Raw genomic sequence first — 23,004 nt, 5'->3', positions numbered from 1 at the left:
GGATTTTAGAGGAGCTAAGGTTTTAGCTAGAGATAAGCTTTATTTGAGTTAATCAAAATAATGGTTAGGCCTTGATGAAGTTAAGAGTTGGTAGTTAACTCATAATTGATTGCTTTGTCAGCACAGTGTTTGGTTAGCTGGGTTTATAATGAATATAGGAACTGATAAATAGCTTTTAGGAAATAAGACAATTGTAGGGCTCCTCTGTTCTGAAACCAATTGAAGACGGGGAATGGGAGTTCTACCAAGGGTTCATTTGTCATGTTTGCATTGAAAAGGTAGAAAGGTCAGAACGAGGAAGACTTCATTTACTTCCTCATTTTGGGACCACTGACCCATTTCAAGGAACAAACTACACTTGCTTAATAGCTTTTGAACTATCCCATACTAAGTGGGGAATGGGATGTACCAAAGTTATGAATATGCATTTGTATTTTGGGTAGTCAATATTTGTACAGATAAAAGGACTCTCTAATCACCTGTAAATCAGTGTGTATTTGGGAGTTATCCCACAATAAACATTCACTTTCTAACTTTGAACTGTTAGAGTGTCTTTGTCTGTCACTGGTGGCTATCAGTACTACATCAATATCCATATTTTTAATAAATCAGAGGCACTGATTTTGGCAGGGGAGGTTTTGCTGAAGCAGCCACTAAGAAAACGTTACCTTGTGAAGCAATAGTCTTCATTAAACAGGCACTGATTTTCTTCTAGCAGCCATTTAGCAAGGAGGCACTGAGCTGAAGTTTTAACAAATCTTTGTTATTTCATCACAATCCTAATTTAAGGTTGGCAACATCCAAGTGCTTTCAGAGGGAAGCAAATACAGTTATGAAAACTCTAAGTTTGGTTTACTTGCCAGGCACCAACAGCTCAGGTCAGTTCTCCGTGCTCTGGGATGGCTGGGCCAACACCTTTACCTGCCTTGCTGCTTCCTTAGCAGGACATATCACGTTACTCAGAAACACCAACACCTTTCCCACAGCAAACCCTCTCCCTACTTCCACATGGTGCAACTTAATGCTTCATGTTCTAGCTTACATTCAAGGGGACTTTCTTCTGTCCTTTGTTCCTGAGGTTTGGGAAATTATTTTTTTTGCCTTACTTGTTTGGTTTTGGTTTGTTGGTTCAGGGCAGTTTTTTTTTTTTTTTCCTAATTAATGCTTTACAAACAGTATTCCCCCTCATTTTACCTCTCTTCTGGTGTATTTAGGTCAATAGATATAATATTAAGGCAAGCAAATATTGCATTCACTAGCCCTTGATTACAATGACTAACAAAAGTTCTGATCCATCTTGCCACATTTTCAAGGTAGTTTAACTTCCTTATTTTTAGGATGGGTTTTGCAGACTAACAGCCAATAAATCTAATACATAAGACAACTACTGCTTTCATTTCCCCTTTCCTTTATTTTTGCTGTCATCAGCTGCCTTTAAAGTACTTAATTTTAGGGCAGGAAACAAATGCAGCTCTTTAAAATATTATTACTTTATTTTTAGGGTTTTTTATTAATAACTACTTTGCATTTCAGAAGAGTGAAGCACAGTTATCTGAAAGTTAATCATAATTATCATCTTTTCTTAAACACAGAAAGCAAGAACCTTGGCCAGCATGCTTAACTCAGCAGTTGCCAAGGCATCAGCGTGCTCATGGTAATGAATTCTTTCTCTAAGATAATGAAGTAACAAAGTAGACAATGCAGAGTTCACACACAAGACAGCATTTCTCAGGAAGCCCTTTATTAAGTCAAGGCAATAAAGAAAAAAACTACTGTTATTCACCATGCTTCTCATCTTGAGGTGGTTCATACTGAGCCAGCTGTGGATTTAAAGAAAGGAATTTAGTTAGTAGCAATATTTCATGTAACACTCTGTATTAAGAAATGAAGGAAAATATATGGTCTGGACTTGTTCCATTAACTTTGTACATTATTAGGCAAGTCTATTTTCAAGTCAGGCAATAAAGTAACCCTTCCCCCAAAACATCCATTTCTCACACTGAATAACCATGCAGCCATAACAAGGTGATTTTTAAATGCACTTTGAAGCACATTTGTCTTGCCCTCAATTTTCCCCTCTTTTAATTCTAGCAGTCTTTAAGTACTTTCATCTTCAATAGCAGTTGATAATGACTGGGGTACTATAAGCTTTCACTGAAACAGTCATTCTCATTGCAATAGTATCCAACCTAACATTTCTTGTAATCATTCCAGCTTCCATTATACTTTCTGCAGAGCATAGCCTGGGCAACTCCATACTTAAATATGACCTTTACTTGTACAGTTACTATCTAAGAAAGATACAAAGTTGTTCATGACCTCAGCGGCATTAAAGATTAGTTCAAGCTTCAAAACCAGTTCCAGAATTAGGAACTCTCTGAAATATGCTGGTTCAGTTTACTCAATTAAGATCCCTCCCCTCTGCAAACTGCAGAGTGGGTTAAAAATAAACAAAATACATACAAAATTTTAAAACATAAATAAAATTAAAAATAATAAAAATATACATGTGTTCCTTCCTACTAGCACCAGTAAATTACAGCACTCTGCTGCTAACAAGAACCACTAAAATTTTATTTTTTTATTATTGTAGGTTTTACTACAATGGATTACTAGTACACAACCCAAAGTCAGTTTTCTATTCTACCAAGGTCCTAACTGTTGACTTCCTGTCCTCCTCCCAACACACATGAATATCTGACATCTGTGTGATAGTAATTATCAATAAAAGCACAGATAATTAGTAATTACCAATAAAAGCACAGATGAAGATGTGTATTTTATGTTAGAGGACTGCTACAATAGAATGTAGTGTTCTCCCTGCTATGTGAGTTTTACAGTATGTCAGAATGATGGGCATGACATTGTAGAGGAAAGGACAGGAGAAAACAAAACACACTAATACTGGAAAATATGTAAAGAAGGAGGAGTTCTAGGACATGATTCCAAAAGGCTTACTTTCCTGCAACAAGTTCTGACTTCTTGAAAATACTTCTTTAAACAAAGACCCAGATTACTCTGCTCTTATCTATCTATTTATTATCAGCTGTATTTTAAAGTCTGCTAAAATAAGTGGCTGGTCTACTGCTACTCTGCCTAAAACTCTGTTCTTTGCCATATTTCCTAGTAAGAAATAACAAATGTAGCTGAGGACTCATAATGGGTAATAGGGAAGAAGGAGAATTACTAGGACAGCAAGATGGCACTCTGGACAAGAAATACAAAGGGGTCATGGCCAAGAATCCTTCCTAACAGAACTAAAACAAGGTGGGTTGTCTCCCAGGGGTATTCTCATATAACAGCCACCATCCTCTTTTAACAAATGCATGGAAACCTGTAGTGGCACATTAGCTACTAGCATATTAAGTATCTCACAGGTTTCCTTCTTCAGTGTTAGAAAGATGTTCACATCCCAGAGCTCTCTCAGCCAGCCTGCAGACCCATTAAAGAACGGCCCTGCCCTAGCTGGCACTTCAGATTCATTGTTGTTTCACATAAATCCCAAGGTCACTTTAAGTTAAAAGCATAAATTATTGTTCCACACGATCTACGTGCCTGTGTAAGATCCTGCCATGTGGAAGTCTGTGCCAAGTGACACAAAGTAATACATAATATTCCTCCTTCAATCTGCCTTTTGAAAGGCCTTATAATGGATACTTGTTTTTCAAAACGGTCCTGAAAGCATGATCTACATAATATCAGATAACTTAAACACATCCTGACAAGACTCAATACAACCTATTGGACATGATACACTTCTCCTAAATAAATAAAATCCCTAATTTAGCAATATTTTCTGTTATATTCTACAAGAAGTGTTCCATAAAAAATATAAATCTTTACTACAATGAATTCTATCAGCATTTCTCAGTCATGAGGCTAAACAATGCAACAGCATCTATCAGTTACTCTAATGGAAAAAAGTTAGCTCTATTCTAAGTAATTAAAATATTTTTCTTGTTGTATAAGATGGAACTACAGAGTAACACCATGTAGACTTTTACCTTGGTTTTCAGTTTTTTATTTTCTTCCAGCACAGCTTCATATTTTTCTTTCATCTCTGCCACTTCCAAGCGAAGTGCTTCTAGTTCTGGATTCTCAGGAGCTGAAGCTCCCAGATGATGCTTCAGAAAACTGATATTTAGATGTTAAGTATTTGTTCACTTGTATAACTAAATTTTAGTGTTAACACTGCAGTACACATGGTCAACATTGCAGTAAACCATTGAGATTACTACAGGAAAAGAGTTACCAAAATAAGAGAGCTTTTCAAATTAATATTCCTTAAAAGCAAACAAAAACAAGATATCAGTACAAATTCTTATGTGTTACTACCCCCTTCTTTTCTTTTCTTAATGGCAGATGTTTTGAAGAACTAAAAGAAATAACAAAAAAGCAATGCCCAAAAATGGAGGCTGCTTAAAAACAGCATGAAATCAAATATGCTAGTTCCCCCTTTCTTCATGTATTTAAAAACAAACAAACAAAAAACAACAAAAAGGAAGTGTGAAGAAGCAAACTTCAGAACCCACTGCCACTGCAGATACTCAAACCTAACGCTGCAGGTCTCCAACACTGAAATGGCTCTAACTTAGCTCCATAACTGCTGGCATTCTGAAATACCCAGCTCCCCTGCATCTGTCAGACTCTGTTAGCTTGAGGAAATGTAATTATTAGGTAAAATGCATTGATAAAGTCACGTTCTCAATGCAATGTCAGTTCACCCATGAGTCAGAAGCAGTACTGTGCATGAAGCCTCAATAAATAAGTCACAGCAAAGAAAAAGGATACTCCAGTGCACTATCTGGTTTCTCTGGCTCTTCATATAAGGCTACCAACACTGCAAATAGAAAATATTCAACAATTGCAAGAAGTTCATGCAGCTCTAAGTTTTTCAAACACATACCAGCAGTCAGAAAGCATACATGCTGCATTTTTCCATTTAACAAGATTTTCTCCTGTACACTTTGACATCAGCAACAGGTCTGCTGTATGAGAGGGGACAGAACATTGTACCTGGCAACAGCTGAAGAGTTTTCTTGATTCCTAACCCCACATAGTCTTTGGTTATTCTAGCACAGAACACAAAACAACCTGAAAAATTTTACATATGCCACATGCACCCTCGTACTAGCTTTTGCCAGTAAGCCTGAAATTCTAACTATAGTGTTCATTAAAATTCTACTTAAGCTACATCTTTCAACCACAAGACATCGGCATTTTGTAACTTCCAGCAGAACAACAAACCTCCATTGAGCATCCAGTCACAAAACTAAATAGCTACTAAATGGCTGACACTGAATCTTTACGGATGCGGGCTCTAATGGCCAAAACCGGACAAAAGCAGCAATACCCCGACAATTTAAATAAAAATAGCCATTACATAGCAACATAATAGGAGACTGTCACATGAATACCCAGGAAGTTCCCAAACATCACCACTCCCTGCTCCCCACAGGGGCCACGTGCCAGTTTCAGATGTCTGCACTACACAGCCAAACTGGTTTTCAGCTAAGTAACTCCAAAGTTACTTAGGTAAGTTACTTACTCCTAACTCCTTTTGCTTTTAAAAGCAAAATTAGGCTGCTTGGGAGACTTGTTTTGCATCCCACAGGATGGTACTGCGATTGAAAAATCAAATGGTACTCACACACCAGGCCAAGAGTCTTAGTGCAGCAGCTATTCGCTTGACTTCCTAGATCTGCTGCTCCCTCTTTAAACAGCATACTTGCAATATTAGCAGAATATTAATTCTTTCAATATTAACACATTTTTGCTACATACTATTGGAAGGTTCTCAAAAAGATTTTAGAAGGATTTCAAAGATAGCAAGTCACACGTGTCAAGTTTAGCATTATCGTATCCTCAGTTTGATATGGAGTCATTAATCCAGAACTTAGTGCTTTTTTCCTAGAATGAATGAAACTAAGTTCCATCCAACAAAAGGTATGAAACGAAGTATTATTAAGATAACATCTGCTGTTATTTCATCGCAAGCACTGACTTCCTCTGCAGAAAAACTTCACGAACAGCACCCATTGAAAGAAAATAAACTAACTAACCAAACGCAGGCATTGAAAGTAGCACTTTGGCCGAAGCAGAGATGTCTCCATCACACCCGGCGCGGGTAAGGGACCCGCCCTGCCGTTCCGCAGGCACCTCCGGCACTGCCCCCCACACGGGGAGTGAGGCGCGGGGCCGGAGCGCTCCGCAGCCCCCGGGGCGCCGCTCCAGCGGCCCGCTGCCCGCTCCCGCCGTGCTCCGCCCCGCCGCGCACCTCGGGCTCCATTTCCAGGCCACGCCGCACCAAGTTTTCCAGGGGAGTTCTTCTGCCGGCCGCCTCGCCGGACTGAGGAGAAAAAGCGATCGGCGAGGCGAGGCGGGAAGCCAAGGGAGAGCGGCAAGGCAGCCCGAGGGACGGCCGCGGCACCGCCGTGCGGGGCGGCAGCTGCTCCGCGGGAGCGGGACACCGTGAGAGGAACCGCACCCGCCCGCCGGCCCCGGGGCGGCACGACGCGAGCCGGACACTTACCCTTGGTGAGCATGTCCAGCACTCCCGACTTCTCCAAGTACTGGCGGAACTGCTCCCGCTTGGAGTCCGCGGCCTGAGGGAGGACGCCCACACGGTCAGTTCGGCGGCGCGCCCCGCCTCGACTGCGGAGGCGGCCCTTTGGCACAGGCCGGTCCCGCTCTCCGCCGCGGAGGCGGCACGAAGGGCCGAGCCGGTGTCGGTCGGCGGCCCGCCGCTCCGCGCAGCCGGCACGGAGAGCGGCACCGCGCCCACGCCGGCGCGCTCCCCCCTACCTTGTTGTGCGCCATCTGACCCGCACGGCGCCTGCCCCGGCCGCGCGCCTGCGCCCTGCGCTTTAACGGCGCGAGCGCTTCCCTGCGGTTACCACGGCGACGGCGCCGCGGCAACGGCCGGGGCCGCGCCCCGCGCTCCGGGCCCCGCGCGCCGCCCTCGCTCCCCTCGGGGCGGCCTCGCTCTCCTCAGGACAGCCTCGCTCCTCTCGGGGCGGCCTCGCTCTCCTCAGGACAGCCTCGCTCTCCTCTCGGGGCGGCCTCGCTCTCCTTTCGGGGCGGCCTCGCTCCTTTTCGGGGCGGCCTCGCTCTCCTTTCGGGGCGGCCTCGCTCTCCTTTCGGGGCGGCCTCGCTCCTTTTCGGGGCGGCCTCGCTCTCCTCAGGACAGCCTCGCTCTCCTTTCGGGGCGGCCTCGCTCTCCTCAGGACAGCCTCGCTCCCCTCGGGGCGGCCTCGCTCCCTTTCGGGGCGGCCTCGCTCTCCTCTCGGGGCAGCCTCGCTCCTCTCGGGGCGGCCTCGCTCCCCTCGGGGCGACCTCGCTCCTTTTCGGGATGGCCTCGCTCCCCTCAGGGCGGCCTCGCTCTCCTTTTGGGGTGGCCTCGCTCTCCTTTCGGGGCGGCCTCGCTCCCCTCGGGGCGGCCTCGCTCCCCTCGGGGCGGCCTCGCTCCCTTTCGGGGTGGCCTCGCTCCCCTCGGGGCGGCCACGTTCTCCTCAGGGCGCTCTCGCTCCCCTCGGGGCGGCGTCGCTCCCTTTCGCGGCGGCCTCGCTCCCCTCAGGACGCTCTCGCTCCCCTCGGGGCGGCCTCGCCGGCTCGCTCGCCGCCCAGGGGGAAGCTGTGCCGGCGCTGTGCCCCGTTTCTCGCGCGGCTCTGGTCCCCGTCCCGCTCTGCCCTGCTCTCCTCGCCGGGGACGGTTCCTTGCTCAGCTCAGCCTTCGGGGGCTGTGCCGCCCGCTGGCCGGGACGCCGCCCCCCGCGGCCCCGGAGCGCCCCGCGGAGAAGGCGAGCGGTGGCAGCGGCATTGGTCCGGCCGTGACCGGGCCCGAGCGTCTCCGAGCTGTCCTGAGGGTCGCTGGAGTTTTTCTGTTTTCCACAGTAAACACTCTGTTTTGTGTTTTTTGAAATTCAAAGAGTCTGATTAATAAATTTCAGTAGCTGCAGCTGACTGAAATCACAGGAGAAGTTGCCGCGAGCAGCAGCTGCAGAGGTGCCTACCCAAGAGGCTCTGAAATTTTCGCGTCGAAAGTGTTTTGCCTTAGCCTGTTGAAAAAAAAAAAAAACAAAAAAAAAAAAAAAACAAAAAAAAAACAAAAAACAAAAAAACAGAAGCAGTTATACCTGTTTATTTTTCTGACACGCTGACAGAAACAATCTATTTATTGTAGAAATAAAAAAAAAAATAATAATAATTTAAAAATGACCAACCAAATGATCTTGCACATATGATATTAAGGAGTTTTCACTCCTTAATCCACTCCATGCTCCTCCACAATGTTTTTATTTTTCAGTAGTTACTCTTCATTTGGGAAGGTGCTGTGATTAAAAAGAATGTTTGACTTATGTCCAGACATAAAAAAGTTAATAAAATTTCTCTCGCAGCAGCATAAATACTATTTTTTGACTTGTCTTGAACAATAAAAATACAAATGTCACATCCCATACATGAACATCTAAATGCTGACTTTCTATTATTTAGATAGCAGGAACAGAGTGCATTAAATATGAGGCTTTTTATTATGGAGAGATTAAATGCAAATCAAGCATTAGCAGTTATTGCTCACAGAATTTTATGCATCAAGAAATGCAAGAATTAAAGCACAGCAGCAGCATTAACTTGCCTAAGTCACACTATACAGTAATGTACATTCCAGTATATTACACAACCTTCAATTTTACAGTGTAAACACAATTATGTAGGGCTATATTTATGTATACACATGGAAGTGAAAAGAATACTTTTTGGAGAGAAATCTACAGTGAATAGTTTTAATAGTTCTTGTATTTCTTATGTGGATGGGACCAAATTAATGTTACTGCTACAAGCAAAAGAGCTTTTTAGGTTTTCTGGCTCCTTTTTTGCCAGTATTGAACAGTTTTCAGTCAATCATGGCTGTCTGGTAAGCATAATGACAGTGCACTTCAAGAATTTAATTGTGCTGTAACATCATTATCCTATATCTCACAAATTAAATTTTTTCAGTACACGAACAGTATGTCAAATCAGCCAGTAAAAAATACACACAAAAATACCAATGCATTCCAGCTGTAGCCACCTCAGCAAGTATTTACAGTGTTTCAGTGCTGTGCAACTCAAATAAATGTATTTCATACATAGAAAGCTTGATTACAAATGTATCATAGTGTTTTGTTCATCTTTGCCTCCTTTGTTATTTCAAGATGTTTCATGGAACTTCCTTTATACCATGATGACCTGAACAGCAAGTGGATAAATGTCCTAATGTTTTGCTATCCCCATAAAAAGCATCAGCACAAATTTATCCTAAACAGGTAGAAGCTTTATTTGATTTAAAAGTTTATCAGAATTCAGGGGGGAGACAAACAGAAAAGGAGTAGTTTTACTGTTTGAGAAACCTTTTATACATCTTTTGACATTGTAACTGAAATCAGGAGGTACTACCATATTTGCTTTTTTTACTTCTCTGTCTTTGGTTTTGAGGTTTTTTTCTGTTTTCCTTAGTAAGCCTTCTGGTTTGTGAAATTCAAAATATCTGATTAGTAAATTTCAGTAACTTGGTTTCTGGTTTTCCTATCTTATTATTGTTACAAAAAAATGGCAAAAGTAAAGCTCACAACATGTCTGTAATTCATGATGTTTTAAAAAAAAATTAGTGATATATTGAATTCTGATAGTATACTATAACAAATTCACTTTGATTATTCTGCTGAGGAAGTCAGTGGCGATACACTGAAAAAAAAGTGTACCATGGAGCCAAAGAATTCATTATTTGTTTTGTAAATGCTTTTTCTCTTTGTATTTACAACAGTTGGAACAGTGGAATAAGTTTGACATTCTGCTTTTGGTCAGCTACCAAATATCTGTTTGAATTCTCAGACTGATTAGGCAGAGACATGTTTACCAATACATTCCTCTGAGAGCATCTTTAGCCTTATTTGATTTACTGGTCTTTGTAAAAAATATCCTTAGCCTGCAAATTTTGTCTTCTACTTTTATTCAGTTTAAATAGTATCAGCTGTGATTTTATGCCTGACTTTTTCCTAATATGTGGAATGGGAGGATGTACTTTTTCCTTTGTAGCTGGAGTGTAGAGGTTTATACACTGAGGTCTATGCCACATTTTCATTACAAAGGAAGTAGAGACTGTTTAAAATTACTTAGCTACTATTCAAAGAGTTACACAACTTTTCTATCTATGTAAAGAGCTGGTTAAAGTTGAATTATTTAGCTGCACTTACACACAGGTGTGGGTTGTGTCTGTGTTCAGGAATTATCCCAGCATTGGTTAGTGCAGTGATGAGTTAGCTTATGTTATATTTGAAGATCAGTGGGGGCACGCCTGCTGCTGGCATTACTTGACAGTGACTGTTGCCTAGACAGAGAGAAAAGCTTAGGACTGTTCCAGTTTCTGCTCTGTGTGGATTCTGAGCTCACCACCCCCATAGAATCTGAAGTGTCTGGTCGGCTGGAATTTTTTCCATCAGCACTGTAAGGAATTTGGGCTGTGTTTGCACTGAAACTGCTTTGTCTTCTGTCACTGTTCCTTGGAAGAGAATTTGTTGGTGCTCCTGTGCTCTCAACCACTGCCTGTCGTCTACAACTGGTACCAGGAAAAGTTGTACCAGGCTGCACTGAAGTTTGAGATGGCATCTCAGCAAAGCTTCTCAAGTACATGTTTGCAGCAGTGTCTGCATTCTGAGTATCAACAAGAAAATGTTTCTTTTCAGCCTCTTCTTGTGCATTATGTGTCTCAGTCCAAATCTCACCAAGAAAGCCTTCATTATTATTTGTGCTAGCATTTTGAGTCTGATTGTCCAAAGCATTTGTAGCTGGCCTCTTCTTTGGAGGTTTCTTTTCCTGATTGCAGTGGGTGTAATTGCTGCTGCTTTCTGTACGGTTATTTGGCACAGACTGAAACACAGAAGGAGAATTTAAAACTGGGTAGAGCATAGTGTCAGTTTGCTTTTCCATCAGAAAGGTATAATTGCTAAGGGCACAAGGAAGTGTTTTCTGCGGGGTGGTGGATATTCCCAAAGAAGAATGTGGTATCACAGAGTATTTCTTAGATTTGTTTATGTAGAAATTCTCAGAGTCATCTTTGGTTCTGTTCTGCTCACAGAGTCCCATTTTAATTTTTCGGAATCCTAAGTGGATAATTTCTAGAATATTTAAAAGCAATGATACCGTTGCTATTGATTGCATAAATAAAATAAACACTGTCTTTTCTGTTGGTCTAGATACAAAGCAGTCAACTGTGTTTGGACATGGGTCTCTCTGACATTTATAAAGGGGATCTAAATGAAAACCATAAAGAAGATACTGCCCAATCATAAAGCCAACTTCCACTGCAGATCTTGTGAAAATATGTATCACATAAGTGCAGAGCAGAGAGCCTCTCAGGGGTGCTTTGTTCAGCTTCCTTTGATCCAGCTGCCGGAGCTCTCTCTCCAGTCTTTTACGATTTTCAGTCATTTCTAACTCAGTGCTTTCAAGTTCCACCCTTACCTGAGCTTTCTTCTTTTGCCTTTCTTTTTCCAAGGCTCTTAGTCTGTATAAGGCATGCCCCATATACACCAAGGAAGGGGAAGACACAAAAATAACTTGCAAGACCCAGTATCTTATGAGGGAGATGGGAAAGGCCTCATCATAGCACACATTTCTGCAACCAGGCTGCTCAGTGTTGCATATAAATTCTGATTGTTCATCATTCCAAACATCCTCAGTTGCCACTCCAAGGACAAGCATTCGAAATATGAAGAGGATCGTGAGCCAAATCTTTCCAATAATTGTGGAATGAATGTGGACCTCCTCTAAAATACCTCCAAGGAAATTCCAGTCTCCCATGGTTATTCTGCCATATTAACACTAAAATGCACGAGAGAAACAAGTATCAAAGATTGTAAAAGTTGCATTCTTTCTTTAACATATTATGAAAAACACAACACTGGGAAAACTATCATATCTCACATTGTAACCATGACCAACTGCTCATTGATAATTAGGTATTATTTTCTTTCACCTATGAGATGGAGAACAGCATCATCTGCCTGTGCCTGCTTTATTATTGTTATTTATTATTAACATCCTGATAAGACATCACTACAAGATATTAAACACCCTCAGTCTGCATCAGATCAGTAGAAACTCGAGTGTCTGACTTGTAGCAGGATTTAAAGAGCATTTTGTGATGCATTTGAACATCATCCAGTAACAGTGTGAGAGCAGTACATTTATATTTAGGTCACTTATCCAGGTACAGGAATATTTGCTTGTCCTCATTTTTGGATGTTCCAAGCCCCATGTCACAGCTGTAATTATGGCAGTCCAATTACTGTTTCACAGAGAAAATTGGTTATATAAAGGAGCTCAAGAGGGAGTAAATCATCTCATGGAAATGTCAATATTAATTAAAATGACATGTTAAAGCATATCATTTTGTGCAGACATTTGGTTTTTGTTTATGGATGTCAACAATAAATAAATAGAATTGCTCTAACTGGTTCACTTCCTCTGATCAATGATACCTGCATTTGAAATAGTGAATATAGTGCCTAAGTGGCAAGCATTACTATTTTTGGCCACAACTCTTTGAAAAATAAATTATTTACACAAAAATTCTTTACCAGCATCTTCCTAAATGGCTGTCATCTGAACACAGATAAACTGGTAACATATATGTGTAACTGTACATCTCACCTTTCTTTCATATGTTTGTTTCTCCACTAACAGGAGAAACATTGTGGTCAAAATTTTAAATTCCTTTTCAATATTTATGTTATTCTATGCATATACAATTGTAACATGATTTTTCTTATGTGTGGGGACAAGCAAAACACTTGTAGCTAAAGACCTTCTCATTGTATGTACAGCACAATTCAATAGAATAGTATCTTACTTTGGCATTTTTTAGGATAAAGGTGCTCTAGCATAGCATTTTCTCTTCAAATGGGATTAATCTTCACTCTATAAAACAGGAATGCTAACAAGTCAACAGAAACTGGAATCTTATGGTTGCATATCGATGTCCATAGAGGAATATTTATGTTAAACCTTCTAAACATGAACATACTTTTGCAAATCAGTATATGAATAGGCAATTTAAGCATTTTTTAAAGAGAAACAAATTAAAAATAAATTATAAATTAAAAATAAAACATACCTTTCTTTACAAAAATATGTAAAACTAAACATCTGCGACGTCCAATAAAAAAATTACAGCCCCTGCCATCTTCCATCTGTGTGAGTAAATTGACACATTTGAGCAGTTTATTTTGCTACAGTAGCAAATAGAGTGTGAGCTTTGCACATGGAATTTTTATTTGCTGGGGCTGAAGGGAGGAGAAAATCGATCTCTTGTTCAATCTGCTACTGCTCCAAGCATAATTTAACTATGAACAGTAAAAGATTCTCATTTTTAAAAAGTTAGAAATAAAAATTCTGCAGCTTTAAGTTGAGATTATCTTCTCTTTTGCCTCAATAGCACCTTTTAGGTTTTAGGAACAGTCTCAGCCTCATATAAATAAAACAGAATAAAACAGAACTTTCAGACTATGTTTTAGTTCACATATCTCACTAGCAGCAGACACTCAGCTTGCCTGGTCAGAAGAAGGTAAATCTTCCCAAACACTCATTGGAAATTCCTGCAGTCTGTTCTCCTGCCACAGCTTAGCACCACAATCCTGATGTAAAAAAAAATCAGTGGATGTACTTTTGGTTACTCCAGACTCAGTCCCTGCTCACAGACAGCATCTCATATATTCTGTGATTCTGCACTTCTCTTTCATTCTCCTGAGACCACATTACTTGTCATGCTGATGTGTTTAAAAAACTCCTGCACTTGACAATGGTTTTTACTCTATTTTCCCCATCCATATAATTGAGTATTTCTTTTTGGGAGCAAATCATTAGAATTCCTGTCTTAAATGTCAGACATACTAAAGATGTCATTCTTCTTGAGAGTGATACTTACATCTAGCCTATAAAAACTGACTCAGTGACACAAGTTCCATTTTTAATCCAGACCTTAAGCTACCCATCTGCATTACCTCAGCAGCAAAAATAGGGAGAACAGGCTGAAATGTTTTCTGTTATAACAGAGTGCACAAACTTTCTGGTCTCAAAGAACATTTTGGGTACTGATGGTAAGCTGGGGGAAACCCTTTTCAAACACTCTAAACATTAAGAAATGTTGGGCAGGGGGGAGGGAAAAATACCTTATTTTACAAAAGGGAAAAAAGAAATAAATATGTCTATTTTGTGTACAAAAATGTTTTCTGCAGCCAGCATTAGCATTAGCAGGGCACAGCCTCATTAGGCATGCCTGGTATTAATTGCAAGTCCACTGCTAAGACCAATATGAGTTAAGATGCATATCTAGCACCATAATGTTCTTTTAGGTGATGCTCATCAGCACTCTGCAAAAGTGTAGTTCTGATTCAAATGTCCTGTAAAAGATGAATAAACTTCCTCTGCTGAGAACTCTAAAAAGCTAATCATTATCTTTTAATTTGGTGCTGAAGAGCAGTCAATAGGTCATGTCCAATTTCACACTTGACAGCTTGCCTGAAAGTACTCAGTCATTGTGGCAAGCTGGCAGTCTGCAGCCAGCCATCTCTGTGAAGTACTTAAAGCAGGATTCTAAACATGTGTCTTCTTTTGAGTAGTTAAAGGAGGTCTCTAAATATCTATCTGTTATTAATAAACCCCTCTAACTCTGCTGAAGTGACCCACAGACACACACACACCCTTGCCAGTTTTTGCAGAGATGCTGAAGATTTGTTTGAAAACCTGAAGTGTTTGGTGAGACTGAGCTGCCATGGTTGGTGATTTACTTGCTCTGTAAAACCTAAATATTAAAAAAAAAAAATGTATAACAAGCCACAGTGTTCCAGGATGAATTATCTCTTAAAATGGTACTACAGTTAAATGACAACTTGACAACTCACAAGGGAAAATAAATTCAAATGCCAACAATAATTTTATAGTGTTGGTTCTGCTTTTTACCTTAGTTAGACAGCTTGCAACTCAAACTGTTTATAACAACATTCAGAAATTAGTAATTTAGTGTTGTATAGAGGGGCTATTAATTTTTCTTCCAGGTTTGAAGCTACCTCACTGGCTTTTTATTCACTGCAAAACATTCTCTACATTTTTATGACTATATTGATTTTTCTTAGCTTTTCTTAGAGTCAAACGTCACACTAATCCTCCAATCATGGAAATTGTCTCTGAAGATCAAGGCCTTTTCATTTCTGTACATCAATAATGTGCACTTTATGTGCACAATTGATTTTTATTTTCTACTGTTATCTGTCTGACCCACAATGGACAGCTAGATGAGGCACAAACATCAGTGATGTGTCCTACACGTTTTCAGGCTAACATGAACTCACTGCTATGGTTTTCTTTCAGTAGTGAAGGAGGGCCACAAATTATAAACTGCAACAATGAGAAATTTGGCCAACTGCACTACTCAGTGTTGTCTTTAGGATCACCAAATCCAGCAGTAGTGTTTGAAGGCAGACCAGAGATCACCACATGAAGACTGAAGCACATACTCTCCAAATCAGTGTACATTCTGTGCTGCCTTAGGTTCATTTTTATTGCTAAGATACACATGCAAATCAGTAGGTATGTTATAGATTCACTCTGTATTGCTAAGATACACATGCAAATCAGTACGTGCACATTTATATTTTCACTTTCACAAGCAAAATTTCTGAAGGTGCCCTGGCCTATATCTGAAAGTGTAAGAGTTTTTTTCACAGTTTCTGTCTTTATCTTCGTTCACTGTTGATAGTTTTTAATTCATTCCTCTCTTAGTTCCTAACTTTAAAAATTTTTATTTTCTGTATACTTTTATATAGCTTGCTGTCTATTTTCCTCTCTTAATCCATTGTCTGTAAAATTTTATTTATACATATACACTGGTACTGTAGATTTCTGTGCCTGCTTTCAGTTCTCTCCTGACTTTGCATTTTCAAGTTGCCATGTCTACTTTATCAGGCCTCCTCTCTCTATTTTTTTTTTTCTTCTTTCCTGCCTGTTCTGTATCCATCTGCTGGGCTCAGGGTCAGTGTCAGAGGAAGGGAGATGGGATTACCTGGGAGCTGCAGCATCAAGGTTGTACTCAGGAGTACAAGGGAGCCAAGGTTTAACACAGGCTGCAGGAAGGGATGGGCTGGGGCAGCAAATGTGCAGCCACTGAGGCTGGCATATATAAACCACAGCCTTTGGTCAGAGTGCTTTGCTGTTTCAGCTCTTTGGGCAGGAGTTTTCTGGCATTTAGAGAATGGAGCTGTCTGAGAAAGGCTTCAGGACCAGTGAAGCTTCAGCAGGCTGTGTAGTAGAAAGTACACTTGTGAAACCCAACCCCCCAGTCAGGATCCTGGAGGGAACCCCCATGCTGTGTGACATCCCCCAAAATAAATCCACCAGCCCTGGTGGTCTCAGTGGGTCTCATGGTTTCCTTCCCATGTGTCAGAGAATCCCATCAAAATCGAGCTGAGCCCCCCCATCCTAAATGCCACCCCCAAGTGGATCAGAAGCCTCCCTCTAATGGGGCAGAGATGCCCTCAAAATGGGTAAGAAACACCCCACATCCCCCAAGTGGGGGGTATGGAGGGGAGCAGTGACCCCTGCAAATTGTGGGTGGGGGGACAGCCCTATCCCACCCCAATAAAGACACCAGCCCTGGTGTCCCCACAGTCTTTGTGGGTCTCGTGATCTTCTGGGGTTGGGGAGACAGAGCCCCCTCCCAGAGTGGTGAAGAGAGTACCCCAAACCCACACAAAATGATGGGGGCTCAGAGGGACCCTGGATTGTTGCCCCAAATCGGTGCTGATGGAACAACCCAGGACCTGCGACCCCTCCGACACCCCCTCAGAGGACCCCGGCCCCCGGGTGACCCCGCCACCCCCACCCATGCTCTGGGTGCCCTGGGCCCCTCCGAAGCCCCGCCCCCCCGCCTTGTCACCCGTCGCAACAGTGACAGCGTTGGCGTTTTGGTGGCGTTTCCCTCCGGGGCGGGGTTTCCTCGTCCAGGTCCCCCCAAAACGGTCCCCGCGCCCGCCCCGGCCTCATTTGCCCCCGGATCCCGCGGGGATGCGGCCCCAGAGAGGTGAGGGGGGAAAAGGGGGATGGGGGCCGTGGTGGGGCGGGGGGTGTCGCGGGCCCTTTCAGACCCGCTTTGAGGGGACGCTGGCCTTTCAAGAGTTCTGGGACAGGGGGCTGGTCCTTTAAAACACCTGGAAGAGAGCCTTTTAGGAAGCTCTTTTAGGGGACACTGGCCCTTTAAGAGCTGCTTTTGGGCGATACTGGCCCTTTAAGAGCTGCGTGTGGGAGACACTGGCCCTTTAAGCCTCGCGTTTAAGGGACACTGGCCCTTTAAGAGAGCCAAGCAGGATCTGCTGACCCTGTAGGAGCTCTGGGGGGCAGGAGGGGGGACACGGGCCTCGATGGAGCGGGGGGGGCTCCCGGGGCCTCCCCGCCGGATTCTCCCCGCGGGGGAGGAGGGGGTTCCCCGGGGAGGCGGGCGGGGACGGCGGGGGCGGGCGGTGACGCATGGGAATCCCCGTGACGTCACGACAGGGGGATTCCTGCCTCGCTGGGGGAGTGCCCCGGGCTTTGGGGGTCTCGGTTATGACACAGAGGTTTGAGAGGTCTCGGGAGTTCAGGGGGCCACCCCCGAACAGGGTCTGGATGACACACGGGGAAACGGTAACCCCTGAGGCCAGTAGGATGGCAGTGTTAAAGACTGGGACTTCTATAGGATTTAGGGGTTTAATTCCGACGAGTGGTTATTGCCCTCCTAGTTCAGGTGCAGGGGGGACGCCGGGGCGTTTGGTGGGGTTTTAGGAGTTTTCAGGGTTCCTCGGCATCCCGGGGACCCCCGAACCTCCCTTGCACACCCCCAGGTCCCCCCCGCGCCGCTCCGCCCCAGACGGTGAAGCAGCTGCTGAAGGAGCTACGGCAGCAGAAGAGCAGGGAAGGGGCGAGATCCCCGGTGGGTGACCCCCCATCCCAGTGACACCTCCCCTGGGGACATCCCCACTCTCCTCGCTGACCCCCTTGCTCTACCCCCAGGTTTTGGCTGTGCCCTCCCCGCGCCCCTCGGATGGTGAGTGAGCCCCGATGCCCCAGCTCCCCCCACACCCCCTGTGCCCCATACTTCCTCTCCATGCCCTCCCCATCCCTACGTGCCCCCTTCCCCTCCCATTCCCTCCCCATGTCCCCCCATCACCGGGTGTCCCCTCAGGCTCTCCCTGGCCCGTTGTCCCCGCGGTGACTCCCGGCCTCTGTGAGGTCCCACACGTGTCCCATGGCAGCCCGGGAGGGGCCCATGGGGGAAGGGTCTCCGGTCCGAGGGGGTTCCAGGTGAGCTGGTTCGAGGGGATGGGGGAACTGGGGGGTTAAAGGGGGGGCAGTGTGGTAAATGGGGGTCAATGGGAGAAAATGAGAGGGCAGTGGGGGAAGAATGGGGGGGAATGGGAGGGAAATGGGGGGAGAAGGGGGGCAGACAACTGGGAGGGGAATGGTGGGGCAATGGGGAAAATGGGGTGGTTAAGGGAGGCAATGAAGGAAGGAATTGGGGGCAGTGGAGGGGCAACAAGGGACAATGGGGGGAGATGATGTAGATGGGGGCAATGGGGTGGCAGCCTGGGGGACAAGGGGAGGAAAATCATTGGGGCAGGGGTACCTGGGACCAAGCCCCCCTCCATCTTGACTGCTGCCCCCCCCAAAGGCTGCTGCCATCCCCGGCCCTGCCTGGCCCCATCCCGCAGTGCCGTGGGGACAATTTGGGGCCTCTCTGCTGGGAAGGGAGATCCAAGAGCCATACCCTGAGCCCCAGGACCTGGCAGCCGCCCGCGCTGTACTGGGGGGCCGAGACCCCCGGGAGCTGCTGCTGCAGGACGAGGAGGGGGACACGTGAGTGGGGGGCATGGGAGGGCACTGGGGGGTATAAGGGGGGGTACAGGGGTTGTAAGGGGGTACAGGGGTCAAGGCGTCCATCATGGGTCAATGGGTTAAATTGCAGCAAATGGGGGGCATCGATGGGGGCAATTTAGGGGGTCACTGGTGTGAAGGACAGCCAGTGGGGCCCATGGGAGGGCAGTGGGGTGAGCGGGGTCAGTGTGGTGTTCAGTGGGGGGCAGTGGGATGAAGTGGGGTCTGTGGGTGAGATCAGTGTGGGGTAAACAGGAGAGTCAATGTGGAGGTCAGCAGGGTGGCAATGGGGGAAGCAGTGGGACAAGGCAGTGCTGGGAAGCCCCCGGGGCAGCTGTGAGGCACTGGGAGGAGCTATGGGGTGCCAAGTGCTTTTGTGGGGTCTGTGTTCTGGGTGGAACGTGGGGGGTGGGTAGGGGGTTAAGGGGGTCCCTCTAACCCCGCTCCATCCCCAGGCTGCTGCACGTGCTCTGTGCCGGGGGGCAGTGGGCGCTCGCCCGGGCTGCGGCCGAGGCTCTGCGGGACCTGGGGGGACTCGAGGTGCGGGAGCACCTGGGCAAGGTGAGGGGGGACACACCTGGGGGGCCTGGGGGGGCATCTGGGTGAGATGAAGGTGCAGGAGCACCTAGGCAAGTTTGGGGTGGGAAGCTAGAAGTGCAAGAGAAAGTTGAGGGCATTGCTGGTAAAGAAGGGGTAATAAGTGGGTCGTACCGGGGCAATAAGGGGGTGATGGAGGTAAAAAGATGGGAGTAATTAATAATGGGAGTGGAGTAGTTAATTCTGAGATAATTAATCACAGGGTTCTGTTGCAGTCTACTAATAGAGGGAGCGCTGAGAATAAAGGGGGAATTAATACTGGGGGGTAATAACGGGTGATTAGTGATGGTGTGATTAAAGTCCAATAAAGGGCAATGAAGGGGCAATCAGTAACAAATAATTAATGAGGGGATGATAAAGTTATGATAAGGGGAGGCAGAGCAGTAGCAGAATACCAGGGTGATAATTTGAGGGTCTGGGGGTGCTTGATGCCCCCCAACCACCCCTGACTCCCCCAGATCTCACTGACCTTCCTTTTTTTCCTTGCAAGAGCCCCCAGACCCCCTTTACCCTCTAGACATCTAACTCCGCCCAGGAGTGACTCAAGCCCCCCTACCCCTGTTCATTCTGTCCCTGACCCCCCATTTGATGTCCCCAGACTCCCCTGCTGGTGGCAGCAGCAGCTGCAGTCCCGGAGATTGTGCGGGACCTGCTTGTCCTGGGGGCCAACCCTGATGCCGCTGACCACGGGGGCCGCACGGCGCTGCACCTGGCTGCAGCCTATGGGCACCCCGAAATCCTCCAGGTGACACCCCAACCCCCATGGGGACCACAAAACCGTCCCAAAGGGACCCCAAAGTGGGACACAGTTGTCCTGGGAGACCAGGGAACCAGCCTAGTGGGGCTCCTGGTATCCAGGGGGACCCCAAATCTTCCCCCTTGCCTTCCCAGGCCATGATGTCCTCGGGGGTTCCTGTCAACGTGGAGGCCAGAAATTTTGAGGGTCAGCAAATCTGAGCAGGGGCAAGGGTGGTGGAAGGGCTTGGGGTGGGCCCCTGGTTTTGGGGTGGGGGTGATTCTTGGGGAGTCTTTGTTTGGGTGGGACTGGGGAGGGTTCAGTTGGTGGGTCCCCAATGGGAGGGGGACTCAGGGGTCCCTGATTTGGGGTGTCTGACAAGTCCCTATTTCAGGGTGTCTTGGGAGAGTCCCACTTGGGGGGTACTCAGTGCAGAAGGGTTTGAAGGGGATGCTGGGGATCCCCATTTTTTGGTAGCTCTTGGTGGGATGCATCCCTGTTTGGGGGGATGGGGATATCCAGTCTGGGCGTCCTGGCTGATGGTGGGAGGGTCCCAGGGGTTGTGTCTTTACTATGAGGGGGTCCCTAGGAGGGTCCCCAATTCCAGGGGGGTCCTGTTTGGGGGAGGGGCCGTTCCTGACCCCTGTTGGTTCCCCCCCAGGCCAGACCCCTCTGCACTGCGCTGTCCTGGCCCACAACGCCTCCCTGCAGGGAGGGCACAGCCCCGTGGGGGGCTCTGCAGGGGGGTCCCCCACTCCCCAGGACCGATTCCGCTGTGTGGAGCTGCTCCTGCTGATGGGGGCAGACAGCAGCAGCCAGGTACAGACCCCCCCAAAGACCCCCAGGTACCCCACAACTCTCCATGTGTCCCTCACATCCCCTGGGTTCCCCACAGACCTCTCAAAGATGACTGTGTCCCACCTCAAGGTCCCTGTGTATTGGAAGACTTTGGGGTCTGTTGGGGTTCCTTGGGAGGGTTGGGGAGGGGTGTGAGACCCCCACAATACCTGTGTGTCCCCAAAGACCCCTGTGTGCCCCCACAGACCCCTGTGTGTCCCCAAAGACCCCTGTGTGTCCCCAAAGACCCCTGTGTGCCCCCAAAGACCCCTGTGTCTCCCTTCAGATCCCCCATGGGCTGGATAGATCTGTTCTCCCAGGCACTGGGATTTCTTGGGGAGGTTGAGGAGGTTGTAGGGGGGTGATACCTCCTGTGGGCCCCCACCCCCGACCCCCTTTTTGCCCCCAGGACACCAAAAGCAGCCTGACAGCTCTGCACCTGGCTGTGAGGGGAGGCAACCTTGCCCTGGCCCATCTGCTGCTGCGCCAGCCTGGCATGGCACCCCGCCTGGTCAACATGAAGGTGTGAGGGACTTGGGGTGCTCTGGGATCTCTCTGTGGGGCACTTGGGGCTGGGGGACCTCTGTGGGGTTCTTGGGGCTGATTGGAGGGGTCTGTGGAGCTCTTTGGGGTTCCTGTAGTGCCTTGCGGGGTGTGAAGGGGCTCTGGGAGGCTCAGAGGGATCAAAGGGGCACTGGGGGATTTGGGGTGTCTGTGGAGAGTCTGGGGGGGCTGGAGGTATCAAGAGTCTCTGAGGTACCTCTAGGGGGGCTAGAGGGTTATTTGTGGGTACCCTGAGCCCCCTCCCATCCCTCAGGCCCACGGGAACACCCCCCTGCACATGGCAGCAGCACTGCCCGGGACCCCCAGCCAGGAGCCCCTCGTGAGGCTGCTCCTGGCCTGGGGCGCCGACCCCAGCGCCCGCAACCTGGAGCACGAGCTGCCCCAGAGCCTGCTGCCCCCGGGGGCCCCCGGAGAGCAGGTGAGACCCCCAGGTCCCCCTCAGGGCCAGCACCGTCCCCTGAACCTCACCAGCACCCCAGGTCCCCTCAGAGCCAGCACCGTCCCCTGCACCCCACCATCAACCCAGATCAGCCTCACAGCCAGCACCATGCCCAGCACCCCACCATCACCCCAGATCTGACCCCAGATCACCCTCACAGCCAGGACCCCACTGCACCCTAAAACTTCCTGCTGATGGGGGGAAATGCCTGGAATTGCTCCTGGAACCCCAAAATCCCAGTGCTTTGCCTCAGATCCCTGCTGCTGTGCCCCAAATCCCGCTGCTTTACCCCCAAATCCTGCTGCTTTACCCCCTCGTTTTCACCACCCCTCCATCCCAGGATCTCTGGGTGACACCCCCAAATTCTGGGGTAGAACCCCGTGTTTTGGGGACCCTCCCTGAACCTTCCCTCTCCCACAGCTCCGCCTCCTCCTGAGGAGCCGCCGGGGGTCCCATCGCCCCCCGCCCACCGCCGAGTGACGTCAGAGGGGCGGGGTCTCCCCGGTATCAGAGGGGGGGACACCCCCATATTGGGGGATTGAACTTTTCCTGATTTCAATGAAATTGCCCCCAAATTTCTGTGAAATGAGTCTGAACCACATTGGTTTGGTGGGGGGAGGAACACGGAGGGAGTCGAGCCCTTGGCCTCCCCCCCAGCCTCATTAATGGGGGCTGCTAATGAGGGGCGTCTCCTCTAAATTGGGGAATTTGGGTGGAACATGCCAAATTGGAGAGGAAACCCAAAAACTGAGAGAATTCTGGAATTAAATAAAAACTTCCTTAAAATCTGAGTCTGTTTTTTCCCAATGCCCTCAGTCTCCCCTCAGTCCCTCCCAGTGCATCCCAGTGACCACAGAAAAAGGAGGGGGTTCTGGAACAAAGGGCTTCAAAT

The 23,004-nt window shown here is 47.0% G+C and overlaps 4 protein-coding genes across 5 annotated transcripts; 1 reads left to right on the top strand and 3 right to left on the bottom strand.

Annotated features, from left to right (window-relative positions):
- Window positions 1-1,724: 1,724 nt before the first annotated feature.
- On the bottom strand, window positions 1,725-6,885 carry MYCBP (MYC binding protein). Of its 2 annotated transcripts, XM_063177552.1 has the most exons (5): window positions 6,805-6,882; window positions 6,533-6,605; window positions 4,792-4,840; window positions 4,005-4,134; window positions 1,725-1,820 (listed from the first exon to the last, which is right to left on the bottom strand). In XM_063177552.1, the coding sequence occupies exons 1-5, from the start codon at window positions 6,817-6,819 to the stop codon at window positions 1,776-1,778; spliced, it is 312 nt and encodes a 103-aa protein (XP_063033622.1). In that variant the 5' UTR covers window positions 6,820-6,882; the 3' UTR covers window positions 1,725-1,775. The 2 variants fall into 2 exon arrangements, with proteins under 2 accessions (XP_063033622.1, XP_063033621.1); XM_063177551.1 differs by lacking the exons at window positions 1,725-1,820; window positions 4,005-4,134; window positions 4,792-4,840 and adding an exon at window positions 4,847-6,349 and having other exon boundaries at window positions 6,805-6,885.
- Window positions 6,867-7,819, bottom strand: LOC134430146 (octapeptide-repeat protein T2-like). Its single transcript, XM_063177710.1, has 2 exons — window positions 7,757-7,819; window positions 6,867-7,490 (listed from the first exon to the last, which is right to left on the bottom strand). Exons 1-2 carry the CDS (start codon window positions 7,817-7,819, stop codon window positions 6,867-6,869), a joined length of 687 nt encoding a protein of 228 aa, XP_063033780.1.
- A 2,019-nt stretch (window positions 7,820-9,838) lies between these two features.
- GJA9 (gap junction protein alpha 9) lies at window positions 9,839-11,853 on the bottom strand. The gene has a single exon (XM_063177285.1). The coding sequence runs from the start codon at window positions 11,836-11,838 to the stop codon at window positions 10,306-10,308; it is 1,533 nt and encodes a 510-aa protein (XP_063033355.1). The 5' UTR covers window positions 11,839-11,853; the 3' UTR covers window positions 9,839-10,305.
- A 5,703-nt stretch (window positions 11,854-17,556) lies between these two features.
- NFKBID (NFKB inhibitor delta) lies at window positions 17,557-22,903 on the top strand. Its single transcript, XM_063177709.1, has 12 exons — window positions 17,557-17,728; window positions 17,790-17,998; window positions 18,079-18,112; window positions 18,251-18,369; window positions 18,737-18,921; window positions 19,395-19,500; window positions 20,135-20,281; window positions 20,428-20,479; window positions 20,934-21,091; window positions 21,519-21,632; window positions 21,927-22,091; window positions 22,533-22,903. Exons 1-12 carry the CDS (start codon window positions 17,557-17,559, stop codon window positions 22,590-22,592), a joined length of 1,521 nt encoding a protein of 506 aa, XP_063033779.1. The 3' UTR covers window positions 22,593-22,903.
- The last annotated feature ends 101 nt before the right edge of the window (window positions 22,904-23,004 follow it).

The sequence above is a fragment of the Melospiza melodia genome, chromosome 27, assembly GCF_035770615.1.
Source record: "Melospiza melodia melodia isolate bMelMel2 chromosome 27, bMelMel2.pri, whole genome shotgun sequence".
NCBI classification, from domain to species: domain Eukaryota; kingdom Metazoa; phylum Chordata; class Aves; order Passeriformes; family Passerellidae; genus Melospiza; species Melospiza melodia.
This window is presented reverse-complemented; position numbering and strand designations above follow the sequence as displayed.